The sequence below is a fragment of the Pseudopodoces humilis genome, chromosome 1 (genome assembly GCF_049639895.1).
Source record: "Pseudopodoces humilis isolate 2021_Gansu_Grassland_sample_001 chromosome 1, ASM4963989v1, whole genome shotgun sequence".
Classification (NCBI taxonomy): Eukaryota; Metazoa; Chordata; class Aves; order Passeriformes; family Paridae; genus Pseudopodoces; species Pseudopodoces humilis.
This window is the reverse complement of record NC_142200.1, coordinates 138,766,448-138,784,303: the sequence shown is the minus strand read 5'-3', so window position 1 is coordinate 138,784,303 and position 17,856 is coordinate 138,766,448. Positions and strand designations below refer to the sequence as shown.

Below are 17,856 nucleotides of genomic sequence, written 5' to 3'. Positions count from 1 at the left end.
TGCCCTGCTGAAGAGAAACTCACGTCCTGGCTGCATTGTCATTCTGCCCGTTGTATCAGCTTCATGAAATGTGGGGTGTTTCTGCATTTCTGGGTTGTCTGTAAGAGCTGACCAGCATTGATGCCTTTGGATGGCCAAGATCCAGCCCTGGTGCTGGACTTGCTGTGTCCATGCAGTAAGTTTAGCCAGGTAAGCACGACAGAAGGGCTTTGCAGTATATTCTTTGTTTGCTTTGTCTGTCCTTGTGTTTGTCTGTTGGTCTGTACCTGTGGGCTGGCGGTTCAGCCCTCAGACAGTGCATTGTATGTACAAGTGATGTCTAGTACAGTCAAGGGGTGAGGTCATGGAGAGCCAAATCCATCCAAGCAAGCAGGCAGCTCACTGTCAGCTACTGCTACTAGTCCTTGTAATAATTTTAACTCTGTTCAGTTGTTGTTTTATTTCTTTGTCTAAGCCTCAGCCTGATTTACACCATGGAGGTCAGGTCAAGAGCAATTCAGACAGAATATACACAAATACCTTTTCCAGGGTGCCACAGTCACGCTTGCTTTTAGGCTGTTGCCCAGCCATAAGGAGAAGATGAAAAAAGGAAATATTTTAAATATCCATAGTATGAATTTAATATTTTAAATATTTTAACACTTTAAATATATTTTAGAAGTATTTTTAGTAGCATGGGAACTTACAGGATAGTACCTAAAACTGCATTTAATTCCTACTGGGAGAGGATTAGATTGCAATTTAATATTGATTCTAGAATTTCTCTGATCAAAGTGCCATGGGAAATGAATAATCTAAAGCAATGTTTTAATAAAAAGCGTGTATATTTACTTCAGAATAATTTCTTAGATTTAAAGAATCATGAAAGCAGAAGATTTTAAAACTACCTGTAAAATTAAAGTATCCTTCAAATCAATAGATGAGTTTAGATATTGCAGATATGATTTAACTTGGTGTGTTACGTTGAGTGTTTGAAAGCGAGGGGTGCTTACTTAGTCAGCAGGTTTGGGAATGACTTTCCCTGAGACCTATGATGTATTTTCCAGCACTGGTTATTTTATCTCATGAGGTTTTGAGGGAGTGGATTACGTTCAGCGTAGGTAAATGCAGAGTGCTGATGTGGTCTGGAATTACCCCTCTCAGCAGTATGGGCTGGGAGGCTGCTTCCTGTGGGACAGGCCTGGTGGAGAACCTGATGAATGTGGATCAGCAGTGCCCTTGTGGTGAAGATGACCAGCTCCACCCTGGGCTGTATGAGCAAGCCTGTAGCCAGCAGGCTCAGGAAAGTGATTAGGCTGGACCTGAGCTGGCAATGTGCACTCACAGCCCAGAAAGCCAGCCACATCCTGGGCTGCATCCAAAGCCCTGTGGGCAGCACAAGGGAGGGGGCTCTGTCCTGCTCTGGTGAGACCTGTCTGCAGTGCTGCATCCAGCTCTGGGGTCCCAGCACAGGAAGGGCATTGACCTGTTGAAGTGACAGCACCAAGATGATTAGAGGGGTGATGGAGCACCTCTCCTATGAGCAAAGGCTTAGAGAATTAGGATTGTTCAGACTGAGAATTTAAGAGTTTAAATTTTATGAGAATTTTAAGAGAAAGCTTAAGGGTGACCTAATTGCAGCCTTCCAGTACCTGAAGGGAACCCACAAGAAAGAGGGAGAAGGATGTTTTACAAGGGTATGCAGTTACAGGGCAAGGGGGAATGGATTCAGTCTGAAAGTAGGATTGGATTACATATTAGGAAAAAATTCTTTACTTCGAGGGTGGTCAGGCACTGGAGCATGTTACCCGAAGTTGTGAATGCCCCATCCCCAGGAGCATTTAAGGCCTGGTTGGATGGAGCTCTAGTGAAGGGTCCCCCTGCCCATGGCAGGGGGGTTGGAGCTGGATGATCTTCAAGGTCCCTTTTCACCCAAATAATTCTGTGATTCTGTGATTATTTTTCATGCAGTAAACTGATTGTGAAAAGTTCTTTGGCTCCCTTCCAGCTATTTTACTTTGAAAAGTTTTATGAAAAGCTAGTTCTGGTTTCATGGCTGAGGTGATTAATTAGGACAGGTAATGATTTTCTTGAAATTATAGAGGTTTGTTGTTTGTGCTATGGCTTATCCTAAATTGAAATGGTACTTGCCCTTTTTCTCCTTTAAAAATGCTTTGTGGTGTCTAGGTCTGTAGAGGGGATGCCCACATTGCACATCACACCCAGCACAGAATGACCCTAGATGCTGCTATTTTGCTAGTTGATTTTTTTTTTTTTTAATTATCTGTGGGTAGTAGTGTATTATTGTGAAAATACCTATTCTGTATTTTCTCTTACTAGCTCATTGAAGTGGTAGTTATATTTAAATGGGTTTTTAATGAGCCATGTAGAAAAGTGAAGCTCAAGGAATGATAAGAATTTGGGTCTGCCGTGGGGCTATTAAAGTCAGTTCAGTCATCAGAAAAACCTATGAATTGGTTTTGTATTTAGTTTCTTTCATTTCTAAATAATAATTGGCTACTCCCTTGCTAGAGATTTTCCTGAATTTATGTTGGTTTTTTTTTTCCCCTTACACTCATCTATTCATTCAGAAGCCACTTGTGTTTTGGGATGGTACGGAGTCTGAGGTGCTATTAGCTGAAATCTGATTTACTGCTGGGCCTTATTAAACAGCTACTCCTTCTGCATTGTAACATGGACTGAGTAATACATAGACTGCCTTGGGTATAAGTGGTTTTTGCCAGTCCTCAGGAGTTGCTAGAGAGCTGTGCTTATATTCTCTTTCCATCTCCCTCACTTGTGCTGTTTGCAGAGGATGTGTGTAGCCAGTTCTGTTGGTGCCTTGTTAGTTCACTGTACTGTCTTGCTTGAGACTAGAAATGCTTTTTGTGAGGAAAGATGCCATATTTAAATTGTTTGCCAGCCTTCTCTGTGTCCTCTCCCCAGTCACTTGCTGCATGTCTGAAAACGTATGGCCGTGCTGTGAGAGGGGTTGAAATCTCCCTTATCAGCAGCCCGTGGCTGTCACAGTGAGTGCAGACAGACTGACACAGTGGGACTGTGGGACAGGGCTGGGTTTAACCCTCTGGCATCGGATGTTGAAGGAAATGCTTGAAGTGGCTACTTTAGAGGAAGGTATTTTCACAAGGCTAATTTATATTTTAGAGTCTCTTTTGAACCATCAAAATCTATTTTTAAGGACCGTAAGTCCCCTGTGAAAAGGTTCCGTTTTTAAGCATAAACTGATAACCAGAATCATTGATACCATTGGTGCCTCACGAGAGGTGTGGTTGAGCTGCTCCATCACTTGGAGCTGTCTCAGGTCTATGCTCTCTGTTTTCCTGGAGTCAGAAAAATGTCATCTTGTGTGAAAGGCAGTTTTGTCCATGGATGGCCATCCTGTAGGAGAGCATAAATGCCTGAAGACCATAGCAGCTGTGAAAGGAAAGACCACATCTGGAAGTTGTATAGACCAGGAGAGGAAGTGCAGGGTTCAGCCAGGGGGATCCAGATACTGTGGGTTGCTAAGCAGATTAACTACTGAGCAATTGGCCACTGAACAGCCAGAACAAATTAGGAACAGTCTTGCATGAAATGATCTCCTAAGTGTCCTTCTGGTGAGAAGAAACCAGATATTTAAAATGGCTCCTAATGATCTAAAAAGGGTGAGTGATTTCAGTTTCACTCAGTGTTAAAAAGAGTGGATAAGAATTGTAGAGCCTCTGTAAAACACAGAGGGTATGAAAGCCGGAGGATCAGTTTCTGTCTTTCTAGCAGGAGAATGGAGCTGTAATCCTCACTGATAATAAAATAAATCTGAAATAATTGCTGGTGCCTACCCATGAGCCAGTATCAGATTCATCAATAAATATCACCAAAGAATTAGCAAATTTTGGACAAGTTCTTAGGAATATGCAAAATTCAAGTGATCTTTTTGACAATCTTATCATAGTGGTGGAAAAATACAGCAGAAGTTTCTAGCTTTGTGCATTTCTTTGAAATGGAGGATTTCTGGTTTTGTGGTTTGGTGCTGAAGAGAGATGACCTGATCAGAGCATTTGATAGTGATGAATTGGTTTATGTGATAGTAGTACTTAATGAAAATATAAACAGCCATTTCTGGTGGAAATAGTTTTTTAATCCAGTTAATTAACATTCAAGTGCTTAATCTAGTCTATTAATTAAGACTGCATATGTGTTTACTAATTTTTAATTACTTTAGAATAGATGGAAATTGTAATAATTAATGTTGGAATGCAGACTGCTGCTGCTGTGTCAATATTAAAATAAATCAATCTTCTTGCCTTTTATTTATTAAAGTAAATATAACCTGTTCAGCATCATGTGTGGAATCCCAGACAGAGCAATAGAGAAGCTCATCCTCTCTTTTAGAAAGAACAAGATGCTGGATTATAATTAATTCAGTACAGCCTGGTGTTATAGAGGGCAGAATGCAGTCATAGCCTGGAATGCCTTCCTCCTACCCCAGATACAAAGGTACCTCAGTAAAACTTTGTTTTGATATCTCAAGCTGTGAAATAATTTCTCTATAAGGCATTTGCTTTATGCAGCTAACATATTTATATATAGCAAAAAAAATATATTATGTTACTCTCCATTGTCTGTCTGGTGTGGAAAGACTATATCAGTCAAAAGAGAAGAGCATCAAGTTGCTGGTTTTTAAACTGTACTAATATATTTTTTTGTCTTCAGCGGATAAGGATGGCAATAAAAAAATCCCTTACACGTCTTGAAATACACAAATGATCACAAGTATGCTTTTTATAGGGATAATTGTTGAGTTTTACTGCAGTTTTGTATTTCTAAAAGAGAAAAACTGTTGATCAAACACTGAATGCTGTTGCTTTTTAAAATAATTGTATCTTTTGTTGATAATTCACACAAAATTGCTTGTATTTCTTGTTGTGAAGTTCAAAAAGTAGTTTATGCAGTTGACCATTTGAAGACTTCAATTCCATTGCTGAAATGGGATTAACCTTCCATAAATTATGATCCAAACAAAGCTGCTGTCTTTATATCTGAATGTATTAATAAATATTTGAAACTTATTTTTTCTTGAAAAATGTTGTATACATACATATATTAGGGACCAAACTCTTATATTATTCAAACTGATGACACTGCCTGTGCCATCTTACTGTGATAAATAATGATAATAAAACTTCTCACCTTCCTGTTGTTTTTGCCATATGACAATAAGAAATGTAAGTATGCTAACCTAAGTTAAGCTGTCGTTTATTAAATTTGTTTTGGGGTGACAAGTTGGTTTGTTTTTGCTTGATTTTATTTCCTATTTGCAGATTTTTAGTTCAGTGATTGAAAAATGCAGATAGTCCTGTTGCCTCAGGTGATTAAAAGTACTGTAACCTATTAAACCATATTCTTATGTCTTTGATGCATTCATGTTGAGGTCCCATGGAATATGGGGTGGATAAAATATAATTATTTACTAACTGTTGTTGATATGATATTTGGTCTGTGGTGTGGATTTTTCTTTCACAAAGGAAAATAAAATTAAACCAAATGGCATCAGCATTCACTGAATTTTGATGGAAGTTCTTTTAAAGAGCTGATAGTGGTCAGCTATCAGTAGCCATTTTCTTTATTAATGCATCATTATGGTTTGTTCAGTCCTTATCCTGTTCATTTCTGCATAAGAGTGGATGTTATGATGAGTTTCTCAGGTCACTGCAGGTGATGAGATCTGAAACTGAAGGATAGAGAACACAAGGCACAGCTCATTTCAGGTATGGAAATAATAGAGTGATTCTCAAAAGATTAGGGTAGCTTCAGTCATTTATTTCTTATTAAAGAAGAAAAGGATCATCACGGAAGCGGTCTCCTGCCAGTAAAGATGATGTTTCCAGAAAAGATAGTCATCTTAGTTCTCTTCTCTTGCTGTAAATCTGACATCTAAAGTCCAGCAAAATACCACAGACTTAAGGCTGATAAAAGCTGGTCTAGGAATGTGTGCTCCATTCTTTGCCAAATTAAAGACATCTCTGTGGCCTTGAAATGTGGCTCATCAAGAGGCTTTTTCCGTGGCACAGAGCAGTGTTTATCGCTGTGGATTCCTGCAGCAATGGATTCTTCATAGCTCCAGTGACCTACTCCTGTGGTTCCTTCCACATTGTGTAAGGTGTCTCTGAAAGTTTTTTGTTTTGTTTCTTGTTCTTGCAAGGACCATAGTCAAGGTGTGATCTGGGCCTCCAGCAGTACAATTCCTCTCCTTGAATAACCTCCTTTGATTAAAATAAAGGGTGTTGAAGAAATCAGAGATAAATGCTTGATATCATAATATAGTGCAAGATGTTTTGGCTGTCCTTGTTTCCCACAAGCTCACAGTCTTGTAGAATGGCATTCCAGGGTCTGGAAATCAAGATTCCAGAGTGTTTATTTGCATAGTCCCAAAGACTTTCTAGCTCATTATGAGGATTGAGCTACTGTAGTCCAGATGGCTACTGTACCATTGTAGTGCTGTTTTACAACAAACTTCCTAACCTGTGTTCCTAATGCTAATTAGATAATTTGGGGAAGACTAACATGGCTTGTGTTTCTTCATGCTGAAAAAATGTTACAACTTGGTATGCCTTTTAATGGAACTGAAGCCTTTTGAAGGTTTGATGCTGTCAAAACTGTGAATACCTGCAAAAAACCTATCAGATCAAAAGCTAAGCTTGAAATAAGAAACATTCATTTTTAGATGTTCTGAAGTTATAGATGTAGACTGTCTGGAATAGGCAAAAAGCTGGAGGCAGCTTAGAGTAGGAGATAATATATATGGAGATTTATGTGCACATACCTTTTTTGCATATATATATATAAAATTTATGTATTATATATATATAAAAAAATACTTGCAGTTGCATGCATGAAAAAATATTTTTCTATCAGCCTCAAAGGAACAAAATGTAATTGGGGGATTTATCTTGATACATGACATGCAAAGGACAAAAAGATTTGATGTTTCATGCTAGGATTCTTAAATGATTTGTCTTTTGTTGGAATAACTTACAGATCTTCACTTGTGGATTAGTTTATTTTCAGTTGCTGGAGATTGGTAATTAGCTTGCTATAAAACAGTAAGAGAGTTATGAGTAAAGTTTTAGAAGCATATTTTTGTAAGCAATGATATTTCATATTGTGTTAGAAAATTAAATTTCCAATACTCTTGAGCTACTGACATTTTGGTGTTGTCAGATCTCTTTTGTGTGTAGATTTCTCAAGCATAAAATAATGACTTTTATGGTAAAAACATGTTCCAGCTGTCTGCAGCTGCAGTCTGATTTTCCTGCTGCTACCTACCTTTCAACTAGCACTGGAGAGAGCATTGATCCTTTATCCATTACTAGTTTCTTCTTTCTGTTTTTTGCATGCCTGAGCCTAAATTTGCATTAGATACGGAATTATTGGCAGAAGTTTACTACTCTGTAATTTCAGAATGACTGGTGAAAAAGAGTAAATGCCTGAAGAGTACTTCCAAAAGCTGAATTCCCAAATGGTTTTCACTTGGACTTAGAGATGCGGTTTTAAATTTTTTTATTGATGCTTATGTAAGTTAAATTTGAGTAAAGGGACTATTATTAAAATCTTTTGGCTAAGATGGTGCTGAAATTGCTTTAAAAAAAAGAGAAAATGACCTCTGATGCTTTTTGGTTACATAAAGTTCTAGCTGTTGTGCTAACAGAATAAACAATTTGCAGAGACCAGGATAGGTTTAAGTTGATTTGCTCTGTTTACCCTACCAGTTTGGACAGAAGAATATAATGCTTTCTTGGAAATGTCTTTCAAATATTATATTATAGATTAATTTACAGGCTACAGAATGCTCCTATCCTTAAAACTTCTTTCTTCATCTTGAAAATTAAGTTCTAAAATGAAATGTGTGTAAGAGCTAGCATTATCTCTTTCACTATGTTACCAAGGATAAATTGGGATAAATTATTTGTTTCAAACAAATGCATGAAATCATCTATAGTGGAAAAATATCTCAGGTTTATCAAAAATCACTGTCGTGTTTTCCTATTTTTCTTGCAGCAGTAAACACAGATTTAGTAAAAATTTATTAAATTAGAGACTTGGTAAAGTTCTAAATGGATCTTGAGATTTCAAACTTTTCTTGGAGAAGTTGATGTCAAACAGATACAGAGTATCTCTATAAATCTGATTAAAGAAATTTCGCAAGAGAAGCCCACAACTTAAGTCGTAATAACAGGTGATAATAACAACTAACATAATAACATCTTAAGTCATAAAAACAGGATCAATAGGTGAAAAATTAAGAGATGGTGATGACTGATTGTGATTATAACACTTCTTTGGCTTTGCATTTTGTCTGTAGCTTTGTTGTGTGTATCAACATAACTTCTTGAATGTTTTTATTCTGTAAAACTGTGGTTTTGCTCATGATTTGACTGCAGTGATGATGTGTATAGAGGTATCTAAACACAGATACTGAATTCCAGTGCACAGGCATCAATCCACACTCAGTAAATTTTCTGCATTTCTGGGTAAGATGAAGTGGTTTGCTGGGGAAGGTGCAACTCTTGCTTTCCTTGTTGCCATTCTTTCTGTGGCTCACAGTAATAAGTTTTGCGTCCCATCAGAGCTGTTGACCCTTTGTAGTATCCACTTAATGTCTGCTTTTCCTTGGGCTGATGATGTTGTGGTCTAGGCATTGATCGGAGTCTCTGCTGATAGACACTTCTTGCTCTTTGGTGGGAAGAAATGATGAAATGCTGATCTGCAATGGCACTTTGATGGTGTTGAGTTTTTTTTTAACAGTAGATTAAATTGTCATTTGCAGCTCGTGGCTGTATTTGATGAGCAAGATCCACACCATGGGGGTGATGGCACCAGTGCCAGCTCGACAGGCACACAAAGCCCGGAGATTTTTGGCAGTGAGCTTGGCTCCAATGCGGCATCGGCCTTTCAGCCTTACCAAGCAACAAGTGAAATTGAGGTCACCCCATCAGTCCTTCGTGCAAGTGAGTAAATGTTCTCTGTATCTCAATGTGTTTTGTCTAAATATATAAAGATGCCAAGTGCTGTTACCCATCGATGCTGCTGGGAAAAATGATTCATTATCTGTCCTTATCGAAAGCTGATCAGAACTGAGAAACTGCGTAAATGCTTCTTGCATGCAAGTAAACAAACCTGTTCTGTTTTAATAAATTATTTATAAATTGCTTTTAGGAGCCATAAGCTCCTTCTATGCTGCCAGTTTAAAATTGTCCTCACACTGAAAATCACAGCAATATCTCCAAATGTACTTGCTGCATGGTGTAATTTTGGGTTTCCCAGTTCTGTTCCATTTAATGAACAAAATGGTAAAAAGAAGCTAAAGATAGGAGCACTTTCTATTTAACCTGTCAATGTTGCTAGGTTATGCTGTCACCTTTCCATAAAAACACCTGCTAAAATGTGCATTTACTATGTTGCAAAAATACAAAATACACTTTAAAAAGCAGAAACTACATCCAAAAACATCCCTTTACTTTGTTTATTTAAGTGTGGTGAACACTTGTTGGAAAACCACATAGCAGGAATTACTTTTTGCATTTCTTGCTCAAGAAATGAGTGGGTTCTCATTTCTTGAAAAGAAAGAAATTTCTTGCTCAAGGTGGGTTCTTTGAATATTTGAGCTTATTAAGAAGAAAAATTATGGAATGAAATTTACTGTGTAATTTTCATTGTTGTTAAAAGTACCATGCAAACAAGACAATGTGGATAAGGCATTGTGTCCTTTTATGTGTAGTGTCTATCATTTTGCTCACTGAACTTTTGAAATAGGGTCTCCACTCCAGAAAATTCTTAGCAGAAGTTAGTATTATCAGTCCATTGATATTTTACAGATTCTTTAAAAGAACCAGTGTGTAATTTCCAGGAGATTGATTTGGTGTAGTGTTTTTTTAATGGATAAAATCTGTGTTTAAGCAGTCAGGTAAAATGCAGATAGAAAAGTTACCACTCTGTTAAGTTTGAGGGGTTTTGTACTGGAATGTTTTCTGTAAAATTAGGGGAATAGCATTTAACAGTTAGCTTACAAAGAGCTGAATGTGTGTCTTTTTAAGCTGTAACTATGCTTCATTTCAACACAGAATTAAATTAGGGAGGGATTAATGGCAGAATAAAGAAGTATCGTGGAATTTCAGGACCCTTACATTTTGCTGTCACTAGAGTATGTCACTGCTAAATGCACATCTCATTTCCATGCATAAGCCAAAAAACTGTCCTCCTTGGTTCTCAACTTAGCAGGGGTTAGAGCAGGCAAATGCATACATATTTTCTCCTTTGTGTGATTATCCGGTGTATTATACAATACATGAATTTTAGCACATCAAAATCATATAGTACAGATAAAACTCAGTGATATATTGGACAGCTCACTTATCTTTGGTGTCATTCTGGAAAATACATGGAATGCTTGGCTAGTTCACTGGTTGCTAAGATGACCAAAAAGGGGTTTGAGACCCTTCGTTACAAAGGTCTTTAGAAATACCAAAGACTTCTACAACTGTTGGTAAGGATTATAGCTCTTTGACACTTTTTATAGAAACATGTACAAACAAAGTACGCTAAACAATTTGTAATAAATATGTTATCAGAAATCAGAAATGTTCTCCTATCTAATTCCTTTTTTTAAATGTTGACAGATACATTTTGGTTTTAAATGTTCCAAACCACAGGCTTGGAATCCCAGTGCAGTAATATTATCCCATATTAAACATACCTATTTCAGGAATTTCATTTAAATATACATTGAAAATGGAAATACTATCCTTATTGTATTTCCTTTATAACTTGTGAAGTGAAGCATAGCATACAAATGGTATTCTCAGTATTTCAAATAATTATCTTCTTACTGTGTAAGTTCTATTCAGCAAATAAAACCCATCCAGTTTTGCGGTAGATGCAGATCCTGATTATTACATGTTGACAAGGTCATATATCTATTAATTGGATTGGAGATGGGATACAAAATTGCTGTAATTATTGTAATTTTCCAGCTAATTGCAGGGTTGGCAGTGAATATTTTACTTCTAACAAATGAAAAACAGTATTCCATTTGAAATTGGTTTATAGCATTTGGGACGTTTTGTTTTACATCTCTGGTGCTTTTTGCTGTTGAGGCGGGCTCTACTCCATGGCGGTTCCTGCGTGGCCGCGCGCTTCTGTGCTCTGGTGCTGCTGCTCACCTGCACCCTCTGCTCCCAGGCAGCAGCTCCGTGCATTAGGCTGGGGCTCAAAGCCTGCTGAGATCCTCCTCTCTTTGTTCTGGTTGCCATGCTACCCCTTTTGTTTGTTTATAGATCACACCATCCCTCCTCTCCCAGCAAGAGAAAGGTTAGCTAGATCAGGTCCAGCTGGAAAAGTAATATTCATCTGGAGTCCCTCTTTTCCCATGCACAAACACAGCCACACAGCCTGTACTTTGCATGTTGGGGAGGGTGTGTGTGTGTCAAATCCAATTTTCCCATTCAATTTTTCCATAAACATGGAAACAAAAATGAGGCTGGCCCGTACCCCCCGTGTTGTTTTGCACTACACAATTCTTCAATACAAGCAGTTGATTTATTTATGTTTCTTATTTAGCTCTTTCTTTTTTACTGCTTTTCTGTTACCCAAGTTAAACAACTTCTTGTTGTATTTCATCACTTCAGCTGCATCTTTTTTTCTAGCATACAGTACACAAGGCGTTTTTTGTGTTGTGCCGGCGTGTTTTCTGGGAAGAGGTTGGAAGCTCACTGCAGAAGATTGTTAAAGCAGACTGATGTTTATTCCCTGCTGAAATAGAAACTGGAGGCGCAGGTGAAAATTGCCAAACCTAATGAGCAATTTGGCAGATAAGACAGGATGTCAGGCAGTGACAGTTCAGCAGCGGGTGCACTGCCTGTGAACCAGGTTGTTTGTTTCACAGTACTGCATTTAAATATTGTAAATAAAATCCCTTTTCAGCTTCATGGGATATTATGAAAAGGGTCATCTCTTTGTCTTGTTTTCCTTTTAAATTATTTAGCTTGCTCAAGAACTAAGACCACCCTTGGTTATTTGTCTTGGTGTGATTATGTGTAACAAGTCTCTCTGAATATTTTAGCAGTTACAGTGACAAAACATTTTTAATACATAACATTATTTGGAAAATATTATAAGAGAGATGGAGAGGTTTGAAGAGCTGATATTTTTTTTCCTTAAAGGAAATAAGGGGGTTTGGAGATCCTCTTTTTGCTTCAGCTGTTTAATGGAAGAATATTGAGAAAATGAAGCCAGATTCTTCTCACATAGGCACATTATTGCTGGAGAAACAAGCACAAGTTTCAACAAGGAAAATGCCAGTTGGAAATAAGGAAAACCATTCTCACCTGGAGAGTGAAGCAAGCTACTCAGAGAAATTGTGGCATCTCCACATGCTTGGAGATGGAAGAACTTGACTGAACATGGCCCTGAACAGCCTGGTCCACCTGGTCCTTTTTTGTGGACTGATTAAACCAAATAACCCCCAGAGATCTCATCCAACCTTTGTAATTCTGTGATTACAAATCAAATTAATAAAAGTAAACTATTTGCTTATTGAAACTATTTCTTGTAAAAGTGAATGATGTCCACAGTGATACATTTAGCAGACAGGTGTACAAGCATATTGTTCATATACAGCTTCCCACCCTGGATTGTATTGTACTGCTTTGTGCCAGTGTGACACAAATCAGTTGCCTGTGCATTTTAGAAGACAGCTGCTTTGTTTTCAGGATGTCTTGTAGGTGCTTCAGTTCCTTAAAAATGAGATACAGGGTAATTGTAAGGTTCTCCTAAAGGCTGGAGGGTCAACATCTCCCAGAACACTGGCCAGAGAGCTTAAGAAATTACTAAGAGCTAGCTGGTATTGGTGCACTCCAGTGAATTATATGCTCAGGTGATCTGTATAATATATTTTAGCAGGACTCTCAGGACTTTTAGCATCAATTTCATATTCTGGTCACAGAACCAGACCATGAAAAAAAAAATCTAGATGAGAATATCGTGAAGTGAGTGCACAGCTGGCTGTGAAGATATACTAGAAGTGCAGAGAAGCAAAGAAATCACTGCAGCTTCACATCATTGTTTACCCAGCAGTGTGGCTGTTGCTTTAAGGTTCCCTGTGTGCAAGTGTGCTCTTACCCTGCAATCAGCACAAGTCTATTCCTCGCAGGTAAGAGCATGCATGCAGACTTTGACTGGGAATTCACTGCTATAGTAAAGTTCCTGACCTTGCTTGCCTTTGAATTTGTGTCTCTTTTTCTGCTTTCTGAGTAGTTTTTAGTTGCTCATTGACAAATTAGTAGGACATAAGAAGTATTGTCCCTGAGGGCTTTCTTAGTTTAAGGACTGTTTAGTATTTTAAGAAATCTGAACTGGAATATAAAGTATTGCATAAAAAACTAAGATGGAGTTTCAGGCACAGCGTTTCATTTCAGCATTGACTTTTGATACATTTATAAACGGTTTTGAAATCAGTGAGATGGTCACTGCCACTGCATCTAGGAAGAAAAAGGTAATTTACAAGGCAGCACTAATGAACAACAAAGTTCACAATACTGTTAGAAGAATCCTGGCAATATGGTGCATTATTAACAGTGCAGTCGGGCATTGTGCTCTTCCATCAAAAGATCAAATGCACATGCTGTTGTGGGCTCGCTGTTGTGTGCAGGAAGACTTAATCTGGAGTGACCAGTTGTGGTGCCAGCCGTGGGGAAATTCTTAACAGGTTGGAGAGAGTCAAAAGAGAGCAACAAGAAAGTGTTGCTTTGGAGACTATAATGAGTTGGTAGGACTGGTTTATGTAGTTAAGGAAAGATAAAAACTGGTACGATCCAAGTCTTCAAATGTGTTGATATTTTTCTCTTATAAGAGAAGGAGAGTTGGTATTTCCTGGGCAAAAGCCATTTTTTGTAACCCATAGGGCTAAAAAAGATGTTTACACCTCATGTAGTGAGGCAGTATTTGTGGGAATGGTTCAGAGGTAGGTTCTGCATGCTGTCCTGTGATTTGAGGCAGGAGGGCTGCTGGGGACAATCTGTCCTGCTCCTGGCTAAGCCATTGGTTTGTTTGGTGACCCCAGGTGAGATGTTTCTTGCGTCCATTGTAACAATCTGTATGTCTTTGCATCTCCAATTTGAGTGTTCAAAAATCCAGTGCTAAACAAACCATTTAAAGATGGGAGTGCATAAATGTGTGAATTTCAAGTACTTTAAAATTGCATTATATAGGTCACTTCACTGATTTGCTACAAGTATTTATCTAGAGTACCAAATGTATATTCTAAGAATTAATATGTAAATATTTATAAGGTAAGGGTTTGGTTTCATAATTTGGAGCACTCCATATTAGTGTGTTGGCAAAGAGCTGCAGAGGTGAGGTCATATTTGTTTTGGTCTCAAAAATGATGATCATTTCAGCACTCTTTCCCACATATGGCCACTAGAAACTTTTTCATTCTTGTTTATGTCTTCTTGACTCCTAATTCAACTTCGAGTCATCTTTATGTATGGAAATAAAGATATTTTCAAATGTTGAAGAACTAAGGAATTGAGAGATCAGAAATGGAGGAAGAGAAAGATGAGTTCATCAAAACCCAGATGTTAGGAGCTTTATCAGGTCGAGTTATCTCTAGGATTAAATTGCTGATTACAAAATACAGAGAAAGTTATCCACATTTATAATGAAAGATAAGGGCTTTACAGACAGAGCTTGCTGAAGTCAGAGGGAGGTTTTCTACTCGCTCTGTGAAGTTTTGGATCAACTTAGGTTTCCACAGTGTATCTCCTTGGTCACATTCACTGGTATTCAGATGTCTGTCATTCCACTGAAGTTCCAGGAATGAAATACAAAGGATTTCCAAACCATCACTTCCACTGTTACTCCCTTGTCAAGTTCTCCTAGGTTTCTTTTATTGTGTTGCGTAATGCAAAAAGAACCTTGAACCAAGGCTTGCACCTCAGCTTTTGGCATCTGAATAAGGAAGGTTTCTCATGCATTGGAGTTTGAGAAGATTGAACAGAGTCTGTTTCCTCACCTTCTGATGCTCTCACCATTCAGGAATTCTTATCACATTTTATCCCTAAAGCTCTGTGAAGGATATGATTGTTTAAAAGCCAGAGTTACTGAATCAAAAAATCAGTACCAGGTGCTGCTTTCTTCCATGAGGCTAAATTTGATCTTTGTACAGCACAGTTCTGACTTGTGATCTCTAGTTGGTGTTTTCTCCAAGTGTAGTGCTCTGCTGTTAATTTGGGATTGTTGAGCAGTTTAAAAAACATGTGTTTTTGATGAGACTGTGACACGTTTGTAAAAACAAAGATTTTAAACTGCTTAAGTTTCTAAATTAACCTTTAAGATCTTCAGTCTTCTTGGTATACCAGCAAGCAAAATACTGTTGCTGCTAGTAGGATTAAAAAAAAAAAATCCCTGAAACCAATAAATTTTAGAACTTGCTGATTCTCTAGAGGAAACTTGAGTAATTGTGCTGCATTTCAAGATGTTATTCCATATGGTGAAGACTTCTATCTACAAGTACTAATAACAAGAAGTAATAAAAATACGATATTTTATCTGATACCTGGTTAGAGGTATCAGATAGCTGGAGAATATAGTACAAGAGAGATAATATGAAATATTACATGGATAATAATACGAAAATGTAAGTGTTGAATTTGAATTGTTTAAGAAGTCATGTTTGGATATTAGTCTAAATTTGATACCTTAAATAGATTTAATGATCACTTGAACAACAAGCTATTATGGAAATCAGAGTTATATTCTCAGAATATTTCAACACTTATGTGGTGCTTGTTGGGTTTTATTTTCCCTTTCTTTAAATGAAAGGAAACTTTTTCCTTAATGGAACTCTATTTTTGTGTATGCAAAAATATGATGCCATTTTATCCCATCAAACATTGCAGTGTAGCTGCTCAAGTCTGTCATATTGTGGTATCAAGGGTTTAATACTATTGAGAAAATGCTATATGTTTATTTAAAGAGTTTTTCATCACACATATCAATAAGTATTATATCAGTAAATGTAATAACTCCTAAAATAGATATTTTCTTGATTGCTTCTCTGTTTCTTGTAATTTCCTTATAAGCAAATGAGGAGCACAGTGAAAGCAAAGGAACATGAATTTGAAATGAGCAGGGAGTTCTTTCTCACAGTACAGACAACCACCCTGTGAACTAGTTTGCTTTCTGAAGGCATATGTACACATTACATTTTTTTACCCAACAGTTTCTGAAAACCTTATGCAGTATTTATAGATACTTGTTCTGAAATGTGATAAAGCAGTATGCTTCAAGGCATCCTTAACATCCAGAGCCACTGGATGCAACAGTAACTGGTATCCCAGTTGTGCTTTGCTTTGCTTTGAAGCGACAGGAATGGTGTTTGAATAGGTATGGCAGGGTGGGCAACTGACATTAATTACTCACAAAAAATCTTCCAGCAGGAGAGGATGCAAAGTTTATCAAATGTACTGAATTACACACTTGGTCCTAAGCAGGCTGATCTTGTGGGATTGGTGTTTTAGGGCTAATGAAGAGGGGTGTGTGCTAGGGGCTCTGTGCCGCACCGTCTGTGGTGCTACCGTGTGTTCAGTGCATCAGCTAGTGCATGTCTCATCCTGCAGAAAAACATGTGGATATTTTTGATCACAAGCCCAGCATTGTAAGGTATTACACTTAAAGTATATCCGTTATTATTACTGCTAATTATCATTATTAATTGTTCCTTATTATTATTGCTTAACTTACTTTAGTGTAAGAATTGTTGCTTGCTTTTGTTCATAATTCACAATGGATCTTCTTGCTCCCTTTCTTGTTACATTTGCAGCACATTAACACTCTTTTTTTTTTTTTTTTTTTTAGATGGGTATGTGTTTTGGAGATAGTCCATGTCTTTGGGTGATTACTGGAAAAAACTTGCTTTAAATTCTGTGTCTTTTGACATGTTCGTTTGAGGAGGATAAGAGAGAGACAGATGGCTACTGGTTGAATAGGGTTGTTTTTTATTTACTGTCCTGCCCTGAAAAGGGCTGAAACATGATATTGAAATAAAGGAGTGGGTGAGAAATAACTTTTCATTAATTTATTGCCTTATTTCATACTTGAAACAAAATTTGTTGTTTCTCCTAGCCATCTCTTGCTGTAAATCTTAAATGAGTTATGTAATTGAGTGCCAACTTCAGAATGGTGTGGGTTCACATTAGGGGCAGATGAAGCATTCAGGGTGAGAATTAAGTGTATGTATTTAGAAGAACTTTCCTTTTTTTGACCCCTGGCACTGGATGCTGTGGAGGTGACAAGCTCAGCTTGAGCCCATGGACCTGTTCTGGGCTGAGAGTGAGGCACAAGCCCAGCACCTGCTCTCCTGCGGTCACAGCTTGGCCTGGCTCTGTGTCCCCAGTACTCTGCAGCCAGGGACCCTCAGCTCAGCTCCCCTTCCGTGACACTGCAGGGACAGAGGGGATCCCCCTTCGTGACACAGTGCCACCTTGCTTTGACTGCCTGGACTGATGCCAGAGCTGGGCACTTTGGGGTTGGAGTGGATCTGAACTCGGGCTGTGTTCCAGGTCTGTGTTTCTAGCCTCTGTTACGGATTTAGGCAACTAATTCTATCAATAGTTTTGGGTTGACAGAAAGTAGAAATTATTGTATATGCAGACAGGGAGCTGGGGACCATGTGGGTTTACAAACAAAAGCAAACAGTGGTGTTTAGGTTAAAATGTTACTACTGCTTGCATGCATACGGTAAAGGGCTGTACAGAGTCAGCAAGAGCACGCTTGCATTAGCTTCCAAGTATTGTGTGTGTGAGTCAGAAATGAGGCTTC

At 38.0% G+C, this 17,856-nt stretch overlaps 1 protein-coding gene across 14 annotated transcripts in view; it reads left to right on the top strand.

Moving 5' to 3' along the window:
* Positions 1 to 17,856, top strand: part of PARD3 (par-3 family cell polarity regulator) — a 446,220-nt gene that overhangs the window by 142,845 nt on the left and 285,519 nt on the right. For all 14 annotated transcript variants that reach the window (XM_005518692.3, XM_088052266.1, XM_014248576.2 and 11 more), the window contains one exon: positions 8,807 to 8,987. In XM_005518692.3, the coding sequence (XP_005518749.1) occupies positions 8,807 to 8,987 (181 nt within the window). The remainder of the gene's footprint in view (positions 1 to 8,806; positions 8,988 to 17,856) is intronic.